At 38.5% G+C, this 27817-nt stretch overlaps 2 protein-coding genes across 3 annotated transcripts; both read left to right on the forward strand.

Annotated features, from left to right (window-relative positions):
* The first annotated feature begins 10121 nt into the window (after positions 1–10121).
* Positions 10122–15986, forward strand: LOC131219259 (agamous-like MADS-box protein AGL103). Of its 2 annotated transcripts, XM_058214311.1 has the most exons (3): positions 10122–10568; positions 13552–14194; positions 15737–15986. In XM_058214311.1, exons 2-3 carry the CDS (start codon positions 13555–13557, stop codon positions 15757–15759), a joined length of 663 nt encoding a protein of 220 aa, XP_058070294.1. In that variant the 5' UTR covers positions 10122–10568; positions 13552–13554; the 3' UTR covers positions 15760–15986. The 2 variants fall into 2 exon arrangements, with proteins under 2 accessions (XP_058070294.1, XP_058070293.1); XM_058214310.1 differs by lacking the exon at positions 15737–15986 and having other exon boundaries at positions 10132–10568; positions 13552–14932.
* A 6059-nt stretch (positions 15987–22045) lies between these two features.
* On the forward strand, positions 22046–22665 carry LOC131219260 (uncharacterized). Its single transcript, XM_058214312.1, has one exon. It carries the CDS (start codon positions 22102–22104, stop codon positions 22537–22539), a length of 438 nt encoding a protein of 145 aa, XP_058070295.1. The 5' UTR covers positions 22046–22101; the 3' UTR covers positions 22540–22665.
* Positions 22666–27817: the final 5152 nt, after the last annotated feature.

The following is a 27817-nucleotide window of genomic DNA, read 5'->3' on the forward strand; positions in this document are numbered from 1 at the left end:
TGCTACGGTTTCTAGCTCCTATGATTGTCAAATTTTGTAGTGCCAAAACCTCTTGGAATCTGTCTTGTGTAGCGCATCTACATATTCAAGACTGTGCATCACATGTACAAGAACTAAGGTCTTTACTTCAAGAACTTTAAAAGCATGATTACTTGTTCATGATTCAAGTACATTGCCAAGTGTTTCAAGCTTCAAAGTTCAAGTTTTCAAAAGCTTCGTCCAAGTTAAGACAAAGTTCCTATACTTTGAACCTCAAGCTCAAGCTTCAATGTATTACAAATTCAAGCTTCAGAAGTCTTGAGTTCAAGCTTCTACATATGTCAAGATCTCAAGCTTCATGAACTTAAAAGAACAACTATCAACTGAAGCAAAAGAAGATTCAATGTTCATACATCATGTATAAGGTATGAATGACCCTAGATTGACCATAGGTTAGGTCATTTTGAATACATAATTTAATTGGGTCATTTTATAAGTGCATAGATTGTTTTTCGACTAGTCTTGGACTATGTTCGACTAGTCCTAGCATTGGCTTGACCAGTTCAAGAATTCCTCGACTAATCCTAAGTTTGTTACTGATTTTCAGAAATTTTTGTTATTTCCTCGACTAGTCCTTGAGAATGCTCTACCGGTCGTGTGAATAGTGCTTGACCTGTGCTCGACTAGTCTTGCAGGCTCGACTCAAAGTTCAGCAACTAAATTAGGTCCCACATGACTAGTCGTGGATAGGACTCGACCGGTCGTGGAGGCCACTAGACCGGTCGAGCAGGCCCTACGATTAGTCGTATAACGGCCTTATCTTATCGCGTCCAAATTTTCAAAAGTTTATTGGTCCTACGACCAGTCGTGTTGACCTCAGGACCAGTCGAAGGTGTGATTTCTGCACTTATAAATAGAGCACAAACTTTGGAGTTTGATATTCAATTCAAGCAAAATCAATACGCCGCTCTGAGGGATAAGTTAGTGATATTCTTAAGCTATTTAGTGCTCATTTTATATTCTCTTTAATTAGCTTTCTTTGCATTTGATTTTGTATTCTGCGTTCCAATTTTATTTGAAAAAGGGATTGAAGTATTCCCATTTCTTGGAATCAAAATTAAATCAAGCTAGCCCAAGGTGATTTAATCTAAAATCAATTTAGAACCTACAACCACTTCATAAGTGAGTGTGGACATTAAACTTCTACTCCGATTTGGTTCTACTGGGCTACATCAAAAGGAGAATATTCAGATAAGTATTTTACATTTTTGTAAATTCTTTTCTTTTGGTTTCATTGAGATTGTGCCAGAAAAATCTCTTTCTTTTGGTTTGTCTGAAGTGATCTAAAAAACTCAGAGTGTGGGGTTTTTTGAATTGTGTAAGCCCACTTGAAAGACACAATTGTGAAGGTTTTAGGTGAACCTTGAAAGACCTATTTCATAGTGAATGCTAATATCCACTGTGTGAGGATATTAGGAGTGGAGTAGTTGTGTAGTTGTTTTCTAAACAGTTGGTGTACACACAAACGAACCACTATAATTTTTGGTCTTGTGGTGATTGATTAATTATTTTATTTTGTGAATGTTATAATTTTCCTTTATGCATTTGTGGAGAATGTCGTAATTTTTTTTATGCAAATGTGGGAATGTTGTAATAGCTTAGTTTCTTTACTTGCTATTTTATTTTTATTCCTCTGTATCAGTTTGAGTTTTTAATACACAGACCGTTCTAGGAATCAAGTTGTCCTACCATGAACCTTTGGTTTTTGGTGTAAGGTTGTCCTTAGAACAACATCTGTATCAACCTCTCAATACTTGTACATTTGAGGTTATTATTCTTTTCAGCATTGTGAAATTGTTTATGTGCTATCTCTAATTATTTGTTTAAATTCCGCTGTTAATTTTTTAATTTGGTATAGTCCTATTCACCCCCCCCCCCCCCCCCCCTCCCTCTAGGACTCTTAGCTCGGCCTTTTCAGTATGCTCTCAGAATCATTATATCATCAGTTATCTGATGTGGCTGTATACAAATAGTAATTTTTATATTAATATGTTCCATTATTAATATAAATGGTTTGACATTGTATATAATATTTCGTTATGTGCACATGGGTAAAAAGATGTATGTTGTATTCAATGGTCACCGACCCGAGATCTATTATACCTGGGAGGAGTGCCGTGAACAGGTTGAGGGATATTCCATGGTCCGCTTCCGTGGATACAAATTGGTGTCGGAGGCATTTACTCAATGGACTGCTTTCTGCAAGTATTCGGAGCTTCATAATGCACCAGTGGGTGAAATCGAAGAGGATCATGAGAACAGGGAGTCGACGCATGGATGATGTCGCATTGCCAGTTGCAGCAGCCATCCTATAGGGAGCTCAAGATCATCATCCTATTATTGTCTTTTCAGTGGTGGCAACGGCACACAGGGAGATAGCATTGAAGAAACGCCGCGTTCACTTGAGGCCCTGATAAGGATTATCTTCGGTTGCTTGATTTTAATCCTCACCATTCAGCTCATGTCGTGGCGCTAAGATCAGGCTTACCGGATACAGTGGTCACTTGACTAGCTGGTTTATGTAGATGTTTGTATGGACTTTTTTGGATATGTTTTGGACAATGATTTCTATAGGTTTGTTAGTGTGATGGACTGTGGAAACTATGTTGGTCTTCATTTTTTACAACGATTTGCTGGTTTATGTAGATAAGGCTTGCAGTGCCTGTAATCAACCCCAAGGACTGTTTTGATCCAATAGATTGCATTGCACTAATCAGGTGTGGATCTGCTAATTGAGAAGAAGTGTCTTAGAAATTTGGGTCTGCCATACAGTGGTTGATCCCGACAAATGAAGCATATCCAAATATAAAGTGGACGATACAATAGAAAGGAGTGGATACTTTTGATTTAGACCGTCGATACCATTCTAAGGCCCTCAACTGATTACAACGAATCACAAAAATATGAAAATATGGATGAACGACGTGGATGAAACACGTACAGAAAGTGGGGCCCACAACACATTGACCACTAACCAACGGTCAATTGTGAGGGAGCGACAACAATCCATTTCTTTTTTCAAGATTGCAAAGGAAATCAAACAGCCATTGCATTTGTAATAAAGATGAGGTGGTGGACACCTTAACATACCAACCGTTATGACATGTCTAATACACATCACACCAAAAACACAGCTAGTGATTTTATGTATAGTCCACCCAAAATTTTGTAGAAAACAAACGTGTGACAGTAGTCAACAGAAGTACTAACAATCATTACAAATACAAGTAATAAGTAATTATTACTTCTTTACATACAAATACCATGGTATTTGGAAAATCAAACAGGCCCTCAAGGTACATACATCGACATCACAGTAAGCCCAACAGTCATGGCCCCACGCACTTTGGTGGATCCCAGGTCTCACCAGATCCGCTTCCACATGGACAATGGTCAACAGTCGTAACCAGGGACATCGCAATGACAGTGCTCTGTAAGCCTTGTCACGATGATGTATGTATCCTATCAGTGCCATTTATTCATTTTTCCGATACTATTTTATGCGGTGAACCAAAAAATGAGATAAGATCTAGATCTCACATTTACCGAAAGAGTGGTGATTGAAACTCACCATTAAAAATTTCTTAGGGGTGAAAAAAGTTTTGGATTAAGCTGATATTTGTGTTTTCTCCTCATCCAGTGAGCATGACCTATAGGCTGGATGACAAACAAACATTACATTGAGCCTCAGGAAGTTTTTAATGGTGGGCATTTAATTTCCACTGTTTTCATGTGGTGTGGTCCACTCGAGATTTTTATATCCCTTATTTGTATGATCATGCTTTATAATGATATGAAAAATAGATGGACGGCTTGGATAAAACACATATATATCATGCGGGCCCCATAGAGCATTGTTAGTAGCCACCTGGCTACTGATGTTGTCAGTACACAATCCGCGTCTGGTAATCAGTGGTAAATGGAAGCGCTTGGGAAAAGTAGATTTCACATGTGCATGACGATGGGGCCCACTTGCTCACATGGATGGTTTCCTATGACACAATAGGAAACCATCTCTCTCTCTCTCTCTCTCTCTCTCTCTCTCTCTCTCTCTCTCTCTCTCTCTCTCTCGATCTCAAATATGTAGACGGTGTCACTATTAGGGTTTTCCAGTCAGCCCTCTATATCTATCTCTCGCCGAAATACGCAGACGGCCGCCAGATTTTTCTAGTCATCCCTCTCGGTGTGGATCTCTGACGCATCAACCACTACAGAGGTTGTTCTGGCCAATATACGAGTTTCCCCATCCTTCCTCCTTTCCTATTACGTATCCAGCTCCACTGCAGAAACAAGGTATCATCTCCACAGGGTTTGAATCTTACCTCGATAAAGTGCAACCATCGCTGACGTGATATGCTGAATCGACCTAAGGTGGTTATGGGCTTGCTGACACGTGTAGCCAATAAATACTACATTTATGAGGGGTCTCACATTGCTTTTACCTTCTTTCCTAAGGTAAAGCAACGTGGGGGCATGTAACGTCTCGAAAAAATTCGTACCAAGACCCAAGTACCACCTCAGGCAGAAATCACTCAGGACCAAATCCTTTAGAAATTAGACGAAAATTAACTAAGTGTTAAATGAGATTATCTGTGAAATTAGCTTAGATCACTTTAAATACGATCTTCAAGACCCAAAACTTGTAGAGTTATTTACGCTATATTACCCTGAAATCTAGGATCAACCTCTAAGCCCAGTTGCTCTCGGGAGCACATTGAAACTTCATATCAGACTTGGACCGCGCGTCGAAAGTCCGATGACTACGAAATTATACGCTTATGAACGCATTACTGGGCTTGACAACCATCTCAGAAGTTAAATCCAGATAGTATCCAGAAACGTGCAAGTTGAGCCCGGAGCGAAGTGTGTGAGAAACGCGAATATCCTTTGAAGATGAACTCAGATTTAAGTAACTTGGGCCGTTCGCTTGCAGGCCAAATCTAAGGTTTTAGACCGTCATAATCTGACCCAATTACAACCTCGAATCAGGGAAATTCCCTACATAGGTTAGTGTACTTGTGGCCCTAATCAAGTGTCGACGACCATTGAACTGAAACTGGTCCGCCACGGTCGATCCACAAATCTGATCAGACTGAAAACTTAGCCTGGCATAGATCCAATGTCAAGAAACTTTCTCTGGACCATATATAGAAAAGGGGCCTCCATATGTGCTCTGTTGGACCGAAATAGCTACTATTTGGCTATAACCTACGTATCTCATGGCCTTGGGGCCATTCCCATCAGTTCTGGGCCTATATAAGGGCCTTAAACCCTCTTTCTCCCCTCACATACGAATTTGGAAACCCTAGGAGAGAAGAGAGAGCAAAAAGAGAAGGAAAGAGAGAGAAAGTGTGTGAGAAGTGGGAGATCGTTCCTGGGATTCTTCCCTGTCACTCCACGTGCTTAACCACCGTTACCGTATCGCTATTCCGGCGATTCTGATTCCATTCTTAGGTAAGAAATCCTAACCCTAATCTATTTTAGGGATTCAAATAGAGAAAAAGGTGAAACGGCTAACCTATTTCATACTATAGGTTGCCGTTGTGCCGTAGACGACGAGTTAGTGTTCGAACTGAGTTTGCTACGAGTCTACCGGCATAAAGTGCGGACTATAAACGTTTAGGTTATGGTTTTCAAGGCTTTTAATGACAGTTAATGATTTATGACTAACTTGATTGCTATCACATATGCTTAGATACGATGTTTTCCATATATTTCATATATATGTATACTATATTGATTTTAATGCATTCCAAGTGTTTTGTTTAAATGTCTGAATGAATATGGAATTGTGATTTGTGCTTGTCATGATTGTTGTTTGGGTATACATGATTTTTCTACATGTGGCAACTCCCTTGTGAAAGGATTTACTATAATACCTGTTATAACTACTATATTACATCTATGCTGATTGTGTAGTCTAAGTGTTTGATAAAATACCTAAATGAGAAAGTACTTGTTTAAATGTATGAAATGAGGGTGTTGAGATGGGATTCTCAATTCCCTTATCTATGGTTACAGTTTCCTTCATATAATCTATCTTACTAGTATATGATTTATGGATGAAATGCTTATGTATGTTAACATGTGCTCTATGTGCTTGAAAAAAAATGCTGATATGAGATTTATATTTAAATTGGTTGCTACTTGCGATTTGGACTAGCACATATGAATGCCTATTGTCTGGAGTGTGATTTGGGGCTACAACGTAGTCCAGACAATCGGTAATGGCTTACGATCGGTGGCCGCACTATTTTAGCCATGACAGATACATTCAAGGAATCCGAGTCATACAGTGATTATCGACAGTGTTAGGCCACAAGGGGTGCGTATGCGCTCCATGTCGATTAATACAACGTACGCTCGTACTAGTCGAGCATATCAAGTAATTCGATTGGCCCAATGTATGTTCGTCATGTATGGACGCTACTGCTTGAATCTAAGGTACCAAACTCACCAGTGAAAAGCCCGTTTAACCTTGGTACCTCGATCTGCTAAGACTCATGAGCCGGGCATGGTGGTATGGGACACCGTGGTCGATCTGTCGGCCTACGCTGGGGCGACGAGCCTCCCCGTAGTGACCAGTGAGTAACCCAGACTCGTGAACCGAATATGGTGGTATGGGACACCGTATTCAAGCTGTCCGCCTATGATCAGGTGACGAGCCCGTAGTGACCTCGAGTATACACTAGGACTACATTAAGGTGACAAGCCTTTCCGCAATAACCTCGAATATAAACCAGGCCTGCGCTGAGGTGACAAGCCGCTCCATAGCGACCTGGAACTGCCTATCGTATGAGACTAACTAGGATTGACGACCCTAGATGGATCATTGTTTGGGAAATGATATAAGGGAGGTACTTTAGCTTCCCAATCATGTTGTATGAATAAACCTAATTAAGTATTGGCTAACACGATCATGCACCGCATGGCATGTGCTTTGGCAAGGAAGCGCATGTTTCGGGAGGATGCCATGCGCGAACGTGAGATGAAGTCACTGAGGGAGTGTAGGCGTGGGTATGCATCATTATCACATACCATGCTTGCATTAACAAAGTAATATAGGACATGATTGTTGTACTGCGTTATCATTACTGCTTGACTGAATTGATAACATATTAACTTTTGCCTTATAGTTCCACTGAGTTGATCACTCACTTCCATGTTCTGAGACGGTGTTTTAAAACACCAACCAGACTCTGTCTTAATTGCAGATGACAGCGCGGCTAATGAAGCGGAGCCTGATTTTGATGTCGATGAGGAGGAGTTCTCGTATATGCAGTATTTAGGCGAGTTCATGTAGGCCGCATTTTGATCGTCGGGGCTACAGGGATTTCATAATGTAGTTGGACCTACACCTTTTGATATTTTGTAATTTGAAATGATACATGTAATTGTTTAACCTGAAACATGATTATACTCCGGAGATGCACTACCATTTATATGCTTATATATATATATCTATCACAGTCTTCCGCTTGCAAAATTTAACTGTCTCTGGAGTATGATATACTGTTTTGGTATAATCCCACTCATGTCTAATGCACTAACACAGACAACATTAAATCATCACTTTCCATGTTGCATAAGTGATGCGTTGGAACTCGGGAGTTGAGCTCCTGCTCGACCCCCCGATTTTCAGGGCGTTACAGGACAATATTCATCCCCGTTATCGTCATTCCTCCTAAGAGCCAATCAGAGCAAATTACGTATGATTTATATAAAATCTGTATGGTGTATTTGGAGATATGAAAAGATTTCTTAACAAATAACAACTGTTAGGTATCAGACAATGCCACGTCAATGTTTAAGTAGCCGATGAAAAAGCAATTGTGAAGAAATGGTTACATGACATATGGCAAAGGGAGAAACAGAAGAATTCAAGTAGTAGCGAATGGTTATGGCAATCGTCAGGACGTGAGAATGATCCAAATGGTCGGATCAAAGGTATAAATAGCAAAGAAATTCAACAGAAAAACTTTGTCTCTTACCAACCCAATCAAACCAAACATTACCTTTCAATTATCCTTTCAATTACTAGTCAATTTACATTCCATATTGTAATCATTTTCTCTTTCTGTCAAACAAATTACATTTCTTAGTGTAATCTTTTACTTTTCAGCTTGTTGTTTACATTTGTAGTGTAATTCATAGTGGTAATTAAGCAACTAGTAATCTTAGTTGTAATTTGGGTCTACGCTCATATGTTGGATTCAGTTCTTCACTTGGAAATGTGTTTTACAGTTGTTCCTCATGACCGACTATAAGAATCCCTTCTTCATTTCACTTTATCTGTATTAACAAGTCCTTTGTATGGAAGGCAAAGGTACAACCCATCATCAGATAATGAACCTGCCTGATCTTATTTATATATCGAGCAAATGGCTGAATAGGTGACTGATCTCATTAGATCTTGGTCATACACTGCATGTCTACTTATCTTAGTGCTTGGAGTTATAGTTGTTCATATTGAATTGAGCCGCAATTTCAATTCTAGCACGTCTACATAAAACTGAAAATAGAACCACGCAACAATCCAAATATAACCGGGTAAAAAGAATGGATTAAGTGAATTTCTCACAAGTATTACGTTAGGCCCGCTTAGCTCCTAGTGCCAATCAAACCATCTAATTTAAACAATGTAATGGAAAATTTCAATTTGCAAATCCTCCATATCTAAGGGGAGGTTTGGAGGGAGCGGATTAGGTGAGACTCGAGCCTCACCTAAGATGGTGCGGCCTTTACTGTAGGGCCCACCTTGATGTATGTATTATGTATCTATACCTTTCATCTGTTTTTTCAGTTTATTTTAGGTCATGATCCTAAAAATAAAGAAGATCCAAATATGAGGTAGACAATACTCTGAGAAATAATGGTGATTAAACAATCCACCATTAAAAACTTCTTACGACAGACCTTAAAATTTCTTTAGTGTTTATTTGCCATCGACAAGGTCACGTAAGCCCGGATGAAAGGGAAAAACAAATATTAGCTTGATCCAAAACTTCCGTGGCTCAATAATGGTCCATCTCCATTCTTTCCTGAGGTATGGTTTCCCTGATAATTGAATATGATTCAGTTTTTGAATAATGACCTCAAATGATACGGAAAAAGGATGGATGCAGTAGATAGAATACATAAACCCAATTCGCTCTTGCTTGAATGGGGGAGCAGATTAGGTGAGACCTTAGATCCACGAGGTGGGTGAGACTTCTGACTATGGGGCCACTGTGATACATGCGACTACATCCACGCTGTCCATCCATATTGAAAGCTCATTTCAGTGGTGACTGATTATATTTAAAAAATCCTATGAGCCACAAAATCTTTGGATCAAAATATATTTGTGTGATCGCTTCATTTAGGTGTTTGTGACCTTATCAACAGGTTGGATGGGAAATAAACATTCCTGTGAAATCCATGAAGCTTTTAATGGTGGGGATTCAATCACGACCATTTCCTATGATGTGGTCCACCTAAGATTTGAGTCAGCTTCATTTTTCAAATTATGCCCTTAAAATGAGCTTTCAAAATGGTTGGACGGTTTTGATTTAATGCAAATACATCACTGTAAGCCCAACAGTCGTGGCCCCACGCACCTCGGTGGATCCCGGGTCTCACCGAATCCGCTCCCGCGGATGATGGTCAACGGTAGTAATCGGGGACATCGTAATAACAGTGCTCAATGAGCTTCCTCATGATGATGTATGTATCTATCAATGCCATTCATTCATATTTCCGAGACTATTTCCAAGATCTAAATCTCATATGTACCACACCATAAGAAAGAGTGGTGATTGAACAATCACCGTTAAAATTTTCTTAATGGTGAAAAAAGTTTTAGATTAAGCTGATATTTGTGTTTTCTCTTCATCCAATGCGCCTGATCTACAGGTTGGATGACAAATAAACATTACATTGAGCTTTAAGAAGTTTTAAATGGCAGGCATTCAATTGCCACTGTTTTCTTGTGGTGTGGCCCACTCAACACTTGTATCTCACTTATTTATTGGATCATGCCCTATAATGATCTGGAAATATAGATGGACGGCTTTGATAAAACACATATATATCATGCGGGCCCCACGGAGCATCGTCAGTAGCCACATCGCTACTTGAGCTGTCAGTACGCAATCCGCGTCCGGTAATCGGTGGTAAATGGAAGCACATGGGCAAAAAGCTGTAAATGGAAACAAGCAACGGTCCGATTTTCGACCGTTGCTGGTTAACCCCTGAGGAGAATCGCAACGGAAACCATCTCTCTCTCTCTCTCTCTCTCTCTCTCTCTCTCTCTCTCTCGATCTGGATCTCGAATACGCAGACGGTGTCGCCGTTACGGTTTTCCAGTCATCCCTCTGTATCTCTCTCTCGCCGGAATACGCAGACGGCCGCCAGATTTTTCTAGCCATCCCTCTCGGCGTCGATCTCTGACGCATCAACCACTACAGAGGTTGTTCCGGCCAATACACGAGGAGTTTCCCCATCCCTCCTCCTTTCATATTCCGTATCCGGCTCCACTGCAGAACAAGGTATCATCTCCACTTTCAACCTTTTTTATTATTATTATTTTTTATTAAAAAAAAAAAAAATCGAGCCAAAGAACAAACACTTGCTAACACCCATCATACAGAAAACCTAGAAAAAGGAGATGATTCTGGAAACAAACACCAAAACCCAACAAGGGGAAAAGAAATCTATAAGGAGACTCTAACCACCATGAATTAGTTTTTCTTTCTTTCTTTTTGGCCATTCAATTGTTTTGTTCATTACCTCCCAACTGAGGAATGAAACGGTTCTCATATGAAAGTGTGACCCACATGATGGAAAGCTCGGTTCTCATATGCATGTGGCATGTGTGTTCGCATGTGGAAGCAGAGAGCTCCACGGTCCACACTCTCTCAGGCTCAGCATGTATGAAATCTGGAAACTTCACCCAGTGGATCCACCATGAATAGTCCAAAATCAAGATAGGACAAGCATCAGTTGGGCCACACTAGTACATTGATCATGGTCTGGTTGTCAACCCCTTTTGGTTGTCCCTATTTCCAAGCCCTTTTCCCCCTTTCGCCATTTGATCATCACTCTCAACTGTTTCCTTTCATGTGGCCACCAAAGTGATGGTTCAGGCTGTATTGTGGATCTTGGGCCTAATAGGGGAATGGGTGAATGTCCAACACACATCATGGCGTAATTCTACTAAATTACCTCTTCTGCAGTCCTACTTAAGCATATCGAAATTCAAGACAGTAAAAAATTCATGTGGGCCACAACAAGTGAATATATAGGTTTTAGGCGTGATTCTACTACATTACCTCTTCTGCGGTCTTACTTAAGCATTTGATAGATATGATTTTTGGGATTTAAGGTGCCCATAATGAGGCTCATCGATGTGCAGCTTGGATTCCAGAAACATATCATGGGTGAGCCCTACACAACTCAAGTGCATGGTAATTACCCATACGTTCGAATGCATGTGATCATTCACCAAATGGTTCCTTTTGTTTTTTAACCTTTTACCGTTGGAAGAATGTTGCTTAAGAACTGTGAGATCGCAATCTAATGGCCATTAAACCATTTCGAGCGTTTAGAAAATTTTGGAAGTTCAAAGGGTCCACTACTCGCATCCCAAAGATATTTGAATTTTCATTCTGTTATTCCATTGGAAGATATTTTCAGCAGCATTCCCTTCTCTGTAAGCTATTTGGGACAATACCTTCAGAAGTTGTAAATCCAATCTAGGATTCGTTCATTTTTTTCTCGATTTGATGATTTTGGGCTTTTAAATCCTCAACGCCATTGATTTCTAATGCCCCATTGATCGTAATCATGATGCTGAATTTCAAGAATCCATTCTGCTTCTAATTGGGTCTTTGCTTCCTTATTTTCCCTGAATTCAGTTTCTTTCTATTCTTCTCCACTTGTTCTTTTTGCACTTTTTTTTTTCGTGACTGAAGAATCATAGTCAGGTATTGTCTATACGACAATCTGATATATTTTTAATTGGTTTATGATTATCGGATTTTAAATCCTCAACATCGTTGATTTCTAAAGCCCTCATGATCTTAATCATAATGCAATTTCAAAAATTTTCCTTTTAAAGAACCCCCCCACCCCTTTTTGCAAATGAAGAATCATAATCAGGTATTGTCTTTAGGACCATGCCTTGTTTCTAAGAAAATGATAGTCTAGTTCCAACAATCTGATTTGTTTTTAATTAGGTATTTGTTTGTTTGCCTGATTTCCGTACCTGTTTCTTAAATTCAGCTCCTTTAATGTTTTTCTCATGCGTGTCGGTTTGCTTGAATTTTGCTCTTATTTCCTGAATTTCAGCTTCTTTGAATCTTTTGTGATTTTAGTTTGGTATCCTACTTTGAATCATATCAAGCACCCTAAAGCTCAGTTGTTGGAAACTTTCTAGCTTCTATTTTGCTTTTAGAATTCAGTTTTTGTCGGTTCACTTGCATTTAAGTCTATTTACTGAGTTCAATCTATCTGAATCCTCCTCCACTTATCTTAATTATATATCACCTTTCAGGGGTGAATTTGATCCCTAAAAAAAAACAAAAAAACAAAAAGCAATTCTGCTGTTGACTTTGATCAAACTATTAGTCTTGAAAGAATCCAGTGGTTTAGTGATTCAAATGTTTGTCTAATGTGACTCACCATAGTAGGCCATGTGTAAAAAAATTGGGCCTTTTTTTTTTGAATGTGGACCATTGGTGTATTTATCCTCGTAACTTTCTGTAGAGGAGAATTTGTGCATGGATCCTCTTGAACAATTAGAAAACCAAATTATATTGTGCATATTTTCCACAATTTTTTTTTTTTGAAAGATTACATTTTCCACAAATATCAGCATTTTGTTTTTTTACTGGAGAAAGTTCAAGGAGGATTTCATGTAAACTGTTTATTAGAGATATATCGGGGTTGATATTCTTAGGCATTATAAAAACCCAATCAACCATCAGCTTCATTTTCTTTCTTTTCTGAGTCATATGATTTTCACCTTTAAATCTTCCAGAGCAGGAAATTTTAGATGCTTTTTTAGTGTTCTGTTGATCTTAATCAAGATGTCAAATTTCAAATATCTCTTCTGCTTTCAATGGGTCTTTCTTTGTTTCTTGAATGCAATTTCTTTTAAAATCTTTTACCTGTTTTTTTCCCTTTCTTTTGACTGAACAATCAGAATCAAGTATTCTGTACAAGCATGCTTTGTTTCTAACCCAAGGATTCAGATTCGTTTCAGAATCCAATCTAGTTTTAAGTTTGATTTTAGTTCATTTGCTTGGTTTTTTTTTTTCTTAATTCATGAATTTGAGTTGTTGCAGCTTTTTTTTTTCTATATCATTCCTGTTCAAGTAATCCATCATCATCATCTCGCTCCCTCTAATCCATCTTTGTTACTCAGATCTTTTCACAGTCATTATTGTAAATTCTAATTACCAATTCTATGAATATTGCTGGTTCTTTATATTCCAATCTTCTCTGACTCAATTGAGGTCTTTTGATCAGGACATGGGCCACAACAAACTCCCGCTAAAAGTGATCCGATGCGACAAGCATAGGAAAAGCGCCTTCTCAAAGCGGATCAAGGGGTTGAAGAAGAAGGCAGCAGAGCTCGCCACCTTGTGCGGAATTGATGTGTGCATGGTCTGTTGCGATCCCAATGGTGACCTGCTCGAGACGTGGCCAGGGAGCCGGTCTGAGGTCCTCCCCATCATTGAACGGTACAAGAAGATCACAGAAACTGGAAGGAAAGGGAGCATCACTGATGTTTGCAGCGTGTTAGAGGATAAAATAAAGAAGTTGCAACGGGACCTTGATAGGCAGCGAGCAGAGAATAATAAGCTCATTCTGTACCCTTCGCAGGATCATCGACTGGATGGGATGTCGGAAGGATATTTGAGGGAGTTAGTAGGCCAGCTTGACATGAAATTGGAGAAGTTGAGAGAGAGAATTGAGATGGTGAAATCTAGTAGTGACGAGAGGAGGTTGAACATGCAAACGGAACAAGAGCTTGTGAAAGAAGATTGCAATGCACCTCTCCCTCTTTCCTATTGTACACCTATGCATCACCTCCACACGAGTTCTCAAGATCTAGGTTTTGATTCTGACATGGTGCAAAATGAACAAGAGCATGTTGTAGAAGAAGATTGTAATGCACCTCCCCATCTCTTCCATCTTTCACCTTTTTATAACCTCCAAAAAAATTCTCAAAATCTTGGTTTTGATTCTGACATGGTGCAAAATGAACAAGAGCATGTTGTAGTGGATGATTGCGGTGCACCTCTCCCTGTCTCGTATCATACACCTTTGTATCACCTCCACATGGATTCTCCAAATATTGGTTTTAATTCTAACATGGGTTCAGAAATGCCCATGCTCAATGGCAATATTATGAGTGGAAATTCATATGATTGGATGATTGGTTTTCAAGATTTCGAGACAAATGAGTGTGGAATTGAGATACTTCTCCCAACTTCAAACGAGTTGGAGTACGCAGGATTTCCTCTATTGGGTTTGGAGCCACAAGATTCAGTAGGACTTCTGAATATCGAGCAAATGGAGTATGAAAATGATACAAGTTTTCAAATTCCGAAGAGTGTATTGGGATCATGGAATTCTTTGGCAAGCTTTCGGTGAAGGGAGTTTTGTGTTTTTACCTGGGTGATGTTGCATTTTAGGATATGAATTATAGGAGCAGCAATTTTGTTTTGTGGGAACTACATTTTTTGGGACTTTGGTATATACCAGCAAACCCTTTATAATGTGGGGCATTTTGTAAATAGCAGAAAGGATATAGCAGAATAGAATTGTAAATTGCGGAAAGGATATAGCACAACAGAATTGTAAATGTGATACAAGTTTTAATATTATGAATTTATTTATCGCTCTATGAAGTTTGCAATTATCTAGCATTATCCCTGTATTTAAAGACTGATTTTTGTTGCCAAACTGGTGATTGTGAAAAGTTAAAAGCTTCAAAATATGCAGGGCACATTTGGAGGCAATGTGAATTGGATTGTAATGTTAGTCTGGTAGAGTGGAAACTGCCAAACTGGTTGTTTCCTTCTTCAGCATTCATATTCTGGACAAGGCAGGATTCAATACCAACATTTCTGTCTTAAGCTTAACATGCAAACAGAGACATGGGGTCCACTTTTAATGGCATCCAATCCATCCATCATTTGCACCCCCATCCTGTTCTCCTCAACTAGCAAAAATCAGGTAGGCTGCACCAAGTAAAATCATGCATAAAACTCCTAAATTCATGTGTTGTGGTCCACCTGAGTTTTGGAATGTGCTGATTTGTTGGTTACATTCATCCTGGTTGGATAGCATCTTCTGAATTAACTACGTGGAATATATAGAAGATAATGGTCCCCACATGCAATCTTGAAGGTTTTTAATGGTGGGTGTTCATGTCCCAACTGTTCCCTGTTGCATGGCTGACCTGAGTTTTGGATCGGCCTGATTTTTGGCACCAAGCAGAAAAATAGTGGGTGTAAATGATGGATAGTACGTCATCTTCCTATAGCGCAGTAACCTTTGCATCTTTTGGTAGTGGTAACAATGTAGTACGCAAATTGAGTCCTAAGACATACTCTGATCTGACTCATGACTTTGATTTCCCCCAATAAATGCTTGTGAAATTTAGTTAAAGTGCCTCATTCTGACATTATGGAGTGCTGCATAGGCGATCGATCCTACTCACAATGAAGAGGCTGTTATGGGAGGAAGGATGTCTGTAACAATGAATACAAATGCTGATGTTTGTGCTGTCCAGAAGGCTGGAGGAGAGGGTGTCATGCAAAGTTTAGTCATGCGGTGTTTGTGCGTTGCTTCCGTAAAAGTTGCTGATATAACAAGCAAAACTATAATGTTCTGTTTTCATGCACTTGGCCTGCTGCCCTGAAATTCCTATATAATGAGCATGGATGTTGATTTGACATGGTGAACTCCGTGAAAAGTTCTCTATTTGTTCAATCATGTGTGTTTTGGATTTCCTTAATTGTGTCCTTGTTGCTGGATAGTGATTAGCAAGTTGTATCAAACAATGATGCAGTGTTTGATTATATTCTCAAAACACTAGGGTACATAAATTCAGGAGTATAAGCAACCAATTATTTATTTTGTGTTAAGAAATATGAGTCAGTAAAAAATATGGAAATAGTAAGAACAATCATGCACACCAAAATTTAGTTTGCTTCAATAGATAATACTTGTTCCTATTGTTCTTATATCAAGGTCGATGGTTTCTGCAGTCATTACAAATGCATATCTTCCGGCCCTACCTTGATGATTATTTCATTCTATTGTAAACCTGTGCAGGTAGAAACTTACAATACAGAAAGAGCACTGTGAAAGGTCAAGTGTCACTCGTCATTTATTGATGTAGATGCTGATGGACTAGATACTAAAATGAGGGTGCCGGGAGAGCATATGTTACTAAAAAAAATGGTAGGTGAATTGTCGAGAAATCATGTGAAGAGATTACATGATGACCTAGATGACAGCCATAGTAGTGAGAGAAATGTTGTTGAAGTTGAAATTGGTTCATCACAACAAGGAGATATCAATGGAATGGCTGGAAGTGATTAAAATTTCAATGGCAGGCCTTCAAGTTGGCGTGTCCTTATACTGCAGTTCTATTTAATTGTGATGGAACTAGTCTAGTTTTTGTTTCATCATGTGTTTTTGTCTTCTTCTTTTTTTTTGGTTGTTGTTGTTGGCTTTGTTTATGTTTAGTTTTATCTATATGTTAGAACTTCAAACTGTTTTTTTTTTTTTTTTTTTGTAGGATGATCACATATGTTGGAACGTACGGTAATACCATGGGTTTGAGCTGTGTGTGGCCCAACGGGATATTTGAGTGACATGCAACCTGTCCATTGGATATTTCCCCTAATGTTAGACAGATATCCCAATCGAACTTGATTCATAACTCAGGCGAGCAAAACCGAAGGGAACAATGGCAGACATTGGGGAGAGAGACACTCTCCGTAGAAACTACCAAATGAAATATGGGGTCCATCATGTTGTTTATAAGTCATTGAAGCCATGCACCAGGTAACCCCCACTAGAAGGGGGAGGGGGGACAATATATTGAAATTCAAGACGCTAAAAAATTCAGGTGGGCCACAACAAGTGAATATATAGGTTTTAGGTGTGTGATTCTACATTGCCTCTTCTAGTGTATCCCACCTGAGCTTTTCATAGGTATGATTTTTGGGATTTAAGATGCCCATAATGTGGCTTACCAGATGCATATTTTGGATTCTAGAAACATATCATAGGTGAATCCTACCCAGCCCGAGCATTAAGCAAATCTAGGAAGCTCTCTTGCATCCGTGTCTATTCCTTGCTAAATTCTACGTGTCACTGAAAATTTTCATTCTTTGATTCCATCATTAGAAATTCAAAAAGCTAAAATCCCGGAGATAGAAGAAAGATATTTGAATTTTTTTTTTTTCTGCTATTCCTTTGGAAGAGATTTTCAGTACCATTCCCTCTCTCTGTAAGTTGTTTGGATCGATTCCTTCACAAGGTATTCTAAATCCAATCTAAGATAACTTCAACTTTTTCTCGATTTTATGATTTGGGGCTTTTAAAACCTCAAGACCATTGATTTCTAAAGCCCCATTAACCTTAATCACAATGCTGAATTTTAAAAATCCATTGTACTTTTGATTGGTTTCTTTCCTTTCCCTGAATTTAGTTTCTTTCTAATCTTCTCCACTTCATTATTATTATTATTATTATTTGCTTTTCCCTTTTTTTGCGACCGAAGAATCATAATCTGGTATTGTCTACACAACCGTGCCTTTTTTCTAAGTTGACCATTGTTTAGTTTCAACAATATAATCTCTTTTTAATTGATTTGTGTTTATAAGGCTTTTCTATCCTCAAGACCATTGATTTCTAAAGCCCCATTGAAGCACGATGCTGAATTTTAAAAATCCGTTCTACTTTAAATTGGATCTTTGTTTTCTTTTTCCCCCTAAATTCAGTTCGTTTTACCTTCTTCGCCTGTTTTGACCCTTTTTTTGCAATTGAAGAATCATAATCAGCTATTGTCCACAGGACCATGCCTTGTTTTTAAGAAAATCATAGCACTACAAGAAATAGGTGAATTACTAGTGCATTTTTACCGGCGGCCAACATATATTGCCAGTTTAGATATGAATTACCGGTGGTTTCATGTGGCAGCCCCTAATGTAGGAAACAACCGCCCCTAAAAGTTTTTACCGACATTTTCTAGGATGACCTTTAGTAAAAGATCCAAAAAACAAAACCCCCAAATCTCATTTCTCGTTCACTCCTCTCGCAAACCGGAATGAGTTACTGGACATACCATATATGATTTTGGGGTAGGATGAGCTACTTTATCCAACTAACTTGGCTATGCCGGGTTGCCCATGCCGAATTTGTGAGATTCCATCAAATCGACGGTGGAATTTCCTATTTATTTCCGTTTTTACTATTTTTAGTAAGTATTGGTTTGATTGTAACTTTTCGTTCATTGGGCTTTGGGAGTTGTGTCCGACATGAAAAATGTTTAGAAAAATTAGGAGAATAACGTGGTTAAGCCACATAGGACACTTACTATAAATAGTAAATTTCTTGCTTTTTTCCTTGTGGATTCGAGAAGCCTTTGTAACGAGTCTAGAGAAGCTTCGTGGATTTGAAGTAGTTATAGTTGAGGAAGACGGTGATCGACCTCATCACGTTCATCCTTGAGTAACTCTCTCTCTCTCTCTCTCTCTCTCTCTCTCTCTCTCTCTCTCTCCAATGCTTGAAAGAAAAAAATCTGAGAAGTCCATATGGGGGTTGTTGTTTTTGGCTTTAGGGATATATATATATATATATATATATATATATATGCGGGTGTGATGGATTGATTGCTTGATTGATCATTGGGATTTGCCCATGTAGGGTTTGCGTCACGTGTGCATTGCACGACCCACCTCGGACTACGTCAACGATAATAACTCACAAACTGGATATCACATTGGGGCGTGCCATGCAACGTTGGAATCGTAACACTCGCACGGTCGTCAAGGTATAGATCTTAGGTAATTACGGTACTAATTTAGGGCCATGATTGGTGCCCATTCATCTAGTATGTTTGACACATGCAGACATTGAAATTTAAGTGTACAGCTAGCCTTAATGGCCAAAATTAACAAAGAGATGCTAATAATAAGGCATCTCTCATTCAACGAGATCTCCTTGATTGATATATAAGTAGGCTTTTATACCACATGCTAACCAAAATTGTAAAATAATGAATCATTATATGTATCATTCATGGAGCTTTTAGGAACTTAAGCTGATTTTTACATACCTTAATGGGAAGCATTCTTATTGATGTTGATGATAATGTTGTACTTTGATATTCCACACCTTCCACCATTTAAAATACCTGAGATTGTAATGACAGATTTTTTTTCTTTTAAAAAAAATAATAATTTTTTTTTGCATGTGTGGATCAAGACTTTATCTATAAGAATTAGAGTTAAAAGTAGTTGAATCCATTGTAACTCCACACTATGAGAGTCCATGTGTCTCTGAAATATTGTGCACACATATTATTCCAAGCATATCACCCCTTAATTCATATGAATTGATCAAAACTATTATAAGCCCACTAGCATGCTTAATCCAAAAAAAAAAAAAAAAAATCCAATTATCAGATCCAAACCATTGGTCATGTGGGGCCCACCTAATAGAAGCCTTATATGCGATAGTTAAAAAAAAAAATGTCAAACAAATGACTTTGACGATGACCATTTTTGCAAATGAATAATGACCATTAAGAGCCTATTCAGATGGTGAAAAAGACAAGAAAATCATAATAATTATTCACTATAGTTTCCCAGCTTACCTTGTAAGTTGTGTGTGAGAATTTAACTATGGAAAAAATAAGTATTACTTTGTGAAATCTATAGTTCACTTTACTATTCAAACAAGCTTTTGGGATTTATGGGAAATTATTGTTTGATAATTATAACATTTTTTTTCTACAATTCAAACTATCCCTTGAAAAGAAAATGTTCAATGGCTTGGATTCAATGACTAATGTATTGGGATAATTTAATGAAAATTTAGAACTGTTGATATTTTCAAAATATCGACAATAAGTACGCGTGTAGAAAATGACAAATGTTGTTCTCAGTATGGGAATTTTCCAGGAGACTTCACAATTTGACATGACATTTTAGATTTTGATGTTTTTCTCACAATATTTTTGAAATATTTCATTGAAAACAAAATATTACAAATATATATTATAAATTTAAAAATAACTTTAAAAATTTAGAATATGAGTAAGAATGAATTAATTTAAATTTGTAAATATTTATTTCACTAAAATTGCAAAAAAATAAAAAAATAATAAAAAATTAAGACTACTGAGATCCTAAAAATCCCATCGTTTGATGATTAATTCCGACATATATTGTGAGATTTTCAAAATCTAACTGTCATCGTGACTGGGGCTGTCAATGGGTACTGGACCATGGGAACCCAATGGCCTTGACCCAATTTTAATGGGTCCCAATTTTAATGGGTCTAGTTCCCATTTATGTGACCCATTAAGAAACCAGATTGTGTTTAGGTCTCACCGGTTGGATTGGAATAGAAAGCAAGCCTAGTTGGGATTGGGTTGGGTCCATATGATAGACCCGGCTAAAATCATGCCTAGTTAGTTCAACAAACTCCAATGCTCCTAGTTCTATTTGAAACTTAGACAATATAATCCATTATTCTAGACTGTTTAGAAGCTCCAAATGCATATTTCATGGACTACCATGAAGACATCCCATTGATCTAACAAATTTAATAATTTAACAATGCCTTAAAAATAGACAGTGAAAATCATGTAACGAAAGTGGGTCCAAACAGCAATTTGATTCATACATTTGTTAGTGACCGTGATTGATTGCTTATGACTTTAAAGAATCACTTTTGTTAGGCAATTGGAACCATCCTATTCATGGTTGAAAAAAAGATGGCTCATAAAAAGGCAAACTAAGGATGATAGTAATTCATTTGATCAGTATAATTTATTTTTATTTTTTTCACGGTAGCCGAAGTAATGTGTTCTGAATTAAATGGACTGTCGAAATCAATTAATTGGACTACGTACCTTAGTGTCCAAATGCAAGTAGGAGCAATATAACTTATAATACTCTCAAGAGAACTTTTATTAGTTATTACATATTATTATAGTAAAATAAACAAGCTTTTTTAAGCCACGCATAATAAGAGCCCATTTAGTCACACATTGCGCATGTCCCGGCCGCATGTGCGGTCTAATATTTTATTCATGCGATCGCAATCATGTGATTGCTCTTATTTGCATTGGACCCAGCTCAAGACCTACATCTAAAGGCCTGATGGGTACCGGACCTGTACCTGAACTTGAGCAAACATATTCGGGTCCAGGTCTTCGAGAGCTAGACCTGAGCTCAAAAGCTCCCAAACATGCTCCCGGTTAAGCCTGGAATGGGTACCACAGGATGCAACCTTAACCCGGTTAGGCCTGATACAGGTACCATTGATGCGACCTAAAATGAACTTAGACCTGGACCCAAAAAGGTCCCGGACATGCACCCCGTTAGGCCTGGTTCGGGTACAACCGATGCGACCTGAACCAGATCTGCTGATAGCACTATCAGTGGAGACAGTGGCCTGACCCAGGGGGTTACCGTGAGGCCCATCTTAATCTTTTCATTATGTATCCACACCGTCCATCCATTTTTTTTCATATTATTTTAAGGCATTGTAGAGAAAATGAAGTAGATTCAATCATTAGGTGGACCATACCATAAGAAACAGAGATGATTGTCCATTTGGATCAAGCTGATATTTGTTTTTTTTTCCCTTCATACAGCCTTATGTGACCTTATCAACAGATTGGATGGTTAATAAACAATATGGAAACATTAAGGTGTGCCGAATGAAGGCTTTAATGGTAGGAGGGTCAATCACAACTGTTTCTCATGGCATGGTTCTCTTGATAATTGGATATACTTCATTTTTGGTATAATGCCCTAAATGGCTAGGAAAAACGGATGGACGGCGTGGATGCATAATACATATATCAAGGTAGGCCATAGAGTCTTGGGTGAGGCCGGGTCTCACCGAATCCGCTCTCCTGTCAGTTACACGAATAAGGAGGAACTTGGAATTACCAATCGCCGGTCTCTTTCTCTCGCCTCCTCTTCAATGGCGACTCCAGCGAGAGCAGAAATCCTATCGCTCTTCCGCTCTCTGCTGCGAACGGCTCGATCCTTCTCCAACTACAACATCAGGGAGTACGCCAGGCGCAGAACCGCCGACGGTTTCCGCCAAAACCGCAATCTCTCCGGCCCTTCTTCAATCTCTTCCGTTTTCTCAGACGGAAAGTCTCAGATCGAGGTCGCAAAGAGGCAGGCAATCGTCTATTCTCTCTATGCTCCCAAGGCGAAGAGCGTCATGGAAATCACAAGCTGATGAGGTTCTGCCGTCATCTGTTATCGGTATCGACTCTGGTTTGTATTGGATTATCTTACTTGGAACCCTTTTGATGGGATTTTAGTTTGCCATATACTGGAAAAACTGAAATTCTTTGGTTTTTGATTCATGGGTTTTGTGAATTTGGGTGTCGATCTTGGAATGTTTGGGGGTTTTGGAAGTGTGGGTGGGCTTAAAACTGAAAGCGGAGCGGATGCTCTTTGTGACGGAATCACGGGCTGTCTCATTCCTTAATTGGTCCTTTGGGGTACCAAATTACACTTATTAATTATGAAATATCATAAAAATTCACTAGGCCGCGTTTGGATAACCTGTAAGTTAGGGCCTATTTGGATGCCTGTAAGTGGTTGGAAGAGACTTACCTGTAAGTCACGTTCAGGTGAAAGTTACTTACAGGTAACCTGTTTGGATGTAAGCTGTAAGTCATTTATAGGTAAGTTAGTTTTTCTGTTTGGGTAACCTGTAAGTTCCTTACATGTAAAAAGTTGTATATTCACATCGAGCAAAACTTGGATTAGGGAATTGTTTCAAAATGTTATGATCATACAAAAATGCATGGGATCAAATATGTAATGTTATTAAGCCCCATCAAGATGAATATTTGAGTTAATTCTTAGGCCAAACTAATTATCAAGTGGGCCATAAAAGTGGGCCCATGAATTCAAAATATCTATAATATGGAGCAATAACTCAATTTAAGCATTGAGAAGAAACTTAAAAACATTAATAAGTCGAGAAACATTAATCTATCTCGAAATCCGAATTCATTTCACAAATAAATCTAAAAATTAAGGAATTATTAAGTCAAGAAATACATACCATTAAGCATAAATGGTCCATATATAACAAAATCAGAATTATCATTACCATCCAATTTTTAGAATCCAAATGCAAGAAAATAATTAAATAAAAATTAAAAAATAAATGCATTAAAAGAATCCAAGGGGAGCATATTAGGAAAAAATCTATGCGGCCCACCTTAATATATTAATAAATAAATGCATAAAAAGAATCCATATGCAGCCCACCTTAATATATTAATAAATAAATATATAAAAAGAATCCATCTTAGGTGGACCACACCATTAGAAACAAGCACACAACCCATGGCTTCATTAAACTAGTCACAACTCTTTCTGTGGTGGGGTCCACATGAGATTTGGATCAGCTTAATTTTTGGGACCACATCCTAAAATGAGTAAATACTTGTTCTGTGGTGTTTTTTACTTGAAAGAAACATATGAATTTTTTTAGGCAAATTGGCAGTTTGTTCTTAAACAATAGCAGTAACACAATATGTAAGTAGCATACGATGTAGGTGCACCCACCATCAAATGTCATTTTTTTTTTTTTTTGAGAAGGGAAATACTGTAATGACATTTTTTTTTTTTCCTAAGAGAACTGAAATTTATCAAAAACTTGCAAAGCAAGGGAAGAAAACAAACCCCAAAGAAACCAAACAAAAAGCCAAAAAAGGAAGGACAACTGAGGCTGCCTTAACAAAAACCGCCCATTCTTTTACCAGCCTTTTAACCTTAGAGATCACATCAATCACACTCCCTCTTCCAAATTCCGGAAGCAATGCCCGTTCCTAGCTCCCTAGATAATCCAGAACACTGTCGGAATAATCAGACACTAAGACTTTACGAACCTTTCCAAATCCTCCATGCCATGCCCATTACATATATTCCATTGAATTCGGCATGACCCAATCCACATTGAACGAAGAAAGGAAGAAGTCCCAAATCTTCTTAACAAATGGACAATGAATAAAGAGATGATTGATGGACTCCTCATTCCCCATGCACATCAAACAAATATTGAGAAGAACCATCTCTCTTCTTTGGAGATTATCAATGACGATAATTCTTTTTTGAAGGGGGGGAGCCTCGTAGAACTAATGGTGAAACAGGTGGGATGGGAACAAGGCGGAAGTCGAAGAGGAAATGAAGGAGCAAAGCGATTTAACCAAAAACTTCCTCGAATTGTCCCTCGCCCATAAAACCCTACTTCCTCCAACCTTTCAATCTTCACCAATTGAAGAAGAGCCAACAAGGCAACAACCTATCAAACTCAATATCCGACAAATTTCTGCGACAAGTGGGATTCCACACAATTGTCTCACCTACCACATAATAACAATCCACCATAGTAACAAATCTGTCAGGGGCTAGACCAACAATGGCAGGAAATGCTACCTGAAGCAGTTGACACCCGCACCAAACATCAACCCAAAATCTAATACTAGATCCCTTACCAATTTTAAAGGAAATGCCCCTAGTCACCAAGTGTTGCATCACCATGATCGCTCTCTACGCTCCCAAAGCTCTATACAAAGAAGACGCTTTAACATGCCAGTTGCCTTCCAAAACTCTGTATTTGGTAGTAATTATGTTCCTCCATAAAGTGCCTTCCTCCTCACAGAATCTCCAAATCCATTTCCCAAAGAGTGCCAGATTCATAGGGCCTAATGGTTTGATCCCCCCCCCCCCCCCCCGCTCACTTCATTCAGAGGTATCCAACACAGACCTTGGACATCTAAATAGGGACATGAAGTATATCGGCATATTGGATAACATTGTCTTGATCAATGTGAGGTGACCCCCCAAAGATAAAAAAAATTGCACTGCCATCTGCTCAATCTTCCTGATAACCTTATCCCACAAGTTGAGAATCGGCTTCCCAATACAAGAAGGCAAACCAAGATATTTAGAAGGGAAGAAATCGGATTGGTAGTTAAAAGCAAAAGCCAAGTGATGATGATCCGAATGGTCGACATGGATACCCAACATTTCAGACTTAGCTACGTTGATCTTCAAGCCCAAAACCGCTTCGAAACATACCAAAATCTTCTGCAAATTTTCCCCTGCATCTAGGTTCGCTTCACAAACGAGCGTGTCACGTCCCTAAATCTAGTGTCAATAATCGTGATTACTATACACCAAATTTTGGTTGACAGCCTCCGTAGAACTCCTATTTTGGGGATTCCAACTATCGCATACTAAGTCCCATAAGCGAAGCTCCACAAGGAGGATTTCTGAAAGTAAAGACGACAAACATGTATCATTTCTCAAAATTTCATTATATTCAACATGTACTACTGTGTACAACTGAGCACATCAAGGCAAAACCAAAACATAAACCATGTCATATTTACTATACCTGATATACATATATAGGGTACTACAAAAAAATATATACACTGATATGTACAAAACAAGAAGGACAACTGGAGTCTGTAACCTCTACTCCTGCAGCTCCCTGCTCGCACTTAAAAAAAAATAGAAAGGAAACCTTGAGCTACTAAGCCCAGTGAGTGCGTGTGTGTAGTGAAAATGCATGTTTCATATCATGCACAGGTCTACTGGGCCGATAACAATAAAATAAAGATACAATGCATTATGCCACTTTTCATATTTCAAATCATTTTTTTCACATTTCCCAATTGGATCACCAAGGTCTGAAACAGAGGTGGGACTTGCATATGATTGCTACCCACTTGCACAGGCTTTTCCACCGTGATCCACTACAGAGGTGGGACTACAGAATTCTTGTGCCAAACTAGTCTAACCCACTTGTGTTGAACCTCACTATCTGCCTAACAGCGAGAAGTCATAAGTCGCTTAACAAAACGATAGCGGACAATTTACGAGCTCGTCATACACAACCTCTCTTTGCTTGCCCATAAGCAGGTCAGGTCAAACCTCTTAACCAATCGACACGCGTCAGTGGGAGTCGTCGCTTACTTTGGTATTTCGGTATTCCAGCACTCTGTTCTTCCACCCGGTCTAGGCATTGGTTGCTCCCAATGGTACCAATCGGGGTTTAGGGACTTTCACCCACGGACCATCTAATCATGTCCTGTTGAATTACACATTTTTGGTGTTGTGTCCAACTCAAGTCATAATAAAGTATGTTTTATCGCATTTACAATCACCGTATGCATGAGTCCACACATAATCACAATATATCATGTTTTTCAAGACAAGTATAGGATGACCTTCCTCATGTGATCTCCTCATGAATTTTAAGTTTCTCATAGGGGTCTCATGTAATGCATCATTTATCTAAACAGTTTACATACTAATCATAAATACATCGTCTGTCGCAACATAACCCACTATGATCACCATGATATGAATCATTCACTCTCAATCATGCAATGATACAACAACTATGAACTATGCATATGCATATGACTTAGCCAATCTAAATCCAATCCGGGATTCATTTCGCTATAAGACTTCATGCCACAAGCATGCTTTTTCTCAAGAATTAACTACATCAAAAGGAGAAAGGATAATTCTTTTAAATGTTTTGTCAAACAGGTAGCAGGCGGACTTTGTAAGGGATAAAGAGAGAAACTGATGGAAATACGTATGAATTTAAACAAAACTAAATCATCTCTATCATCCTATCTTCTATTAATAACCTAACCAACTAAATTAGAAAATCTAGCAATAACCTAACCAATTAAATCAGAAAATCTAGTCTTCTATAGGGCTTTGAAGGAAAATCCAACAATAATCTAACCAACTACATCAGAAAATCCAGTAATAACCTAACCCTAAATCAGAAAATCTAGTCTTTTATAGGCTTTCAAGGAAAATCTAGCAATAACCTAACCCTAAATCAAAAAATCCAGCAATTACCTAACCCTAAATCAGAAAATTCAGCAACAACCTAACCCTAAATCAGAAAATCCAGTCTTTTATAAGGTTTTTGAGGAAAATCTAACGCACATATATGCGTGCTCCTAATTTATGCACTCACCTGTAACAATCAGAGGATTGGATTTCAAACTCGGCTTCTACTTCCTTTTCTTCTTCTTCTTCCACTCAACTTCAAACTCAAGGAGAGAGTGCTGGAAATGGATTGTTAAAAGAGGGTTTTTATGTTTATGGACTTGAAAATGGTTTTTTTTTCCAGAAGTAACGTTTTATTAAAAGGAAAAAGAGAGACAAAGAAGGTTTGCTGAGATGGCAGAACTAGGATTAAAAGCCTAAAAACAAAAGATTACAGCCCTTAAGACTAGGTACATTGGCCGCCCATTCAATAAGAAGTTTTTTAGCCCTAGATCCCACAACTTGAGTCGAAGATTGAGAATTGTTGAAGCATCGGTCATTCCTTTCCGTCCAAACGGCCTACCAAATAGCGAGAATCGCCATTCTCCAAATCCACGATTTGGTCTTCCCTAATTTAAACCCATGCCAGTATGCTAATAAGGAAGAGGCAGTCTGAGGAATGCACCCGCAGA

Source organism: Magnolia sinica, chromosome 11 (genome assembly GCF_029962835.1).
Source record: "Magnolia sinica isolate HGM2019 chromosome 11, MsV1, whole genome shotgun sequence".
Lineage (NCBI taxonomy): Eukaryota > Viridiplantae > Streptophyta > Magnoliopsida > Magnoliales > Magnoliaceae > Magnolia > Magnolia sinica.

Bases quoted from the DNA above. Each gene is read 5' to 3' on its own strand.
- LOC131219259 (XM_058214310.1), top strand. From the start codon at position 13,555: ATGGGCCACAACAAACTCCCGCTAAAAGTGATCCGATGCGACAAGCAT.
- LOC131219260 (XM_058214312.1), top strand. From the start codon at position 22,102: ATGGCTAGGAAAAACGGATGGACGGCGTGGATGCATAATACATATATC.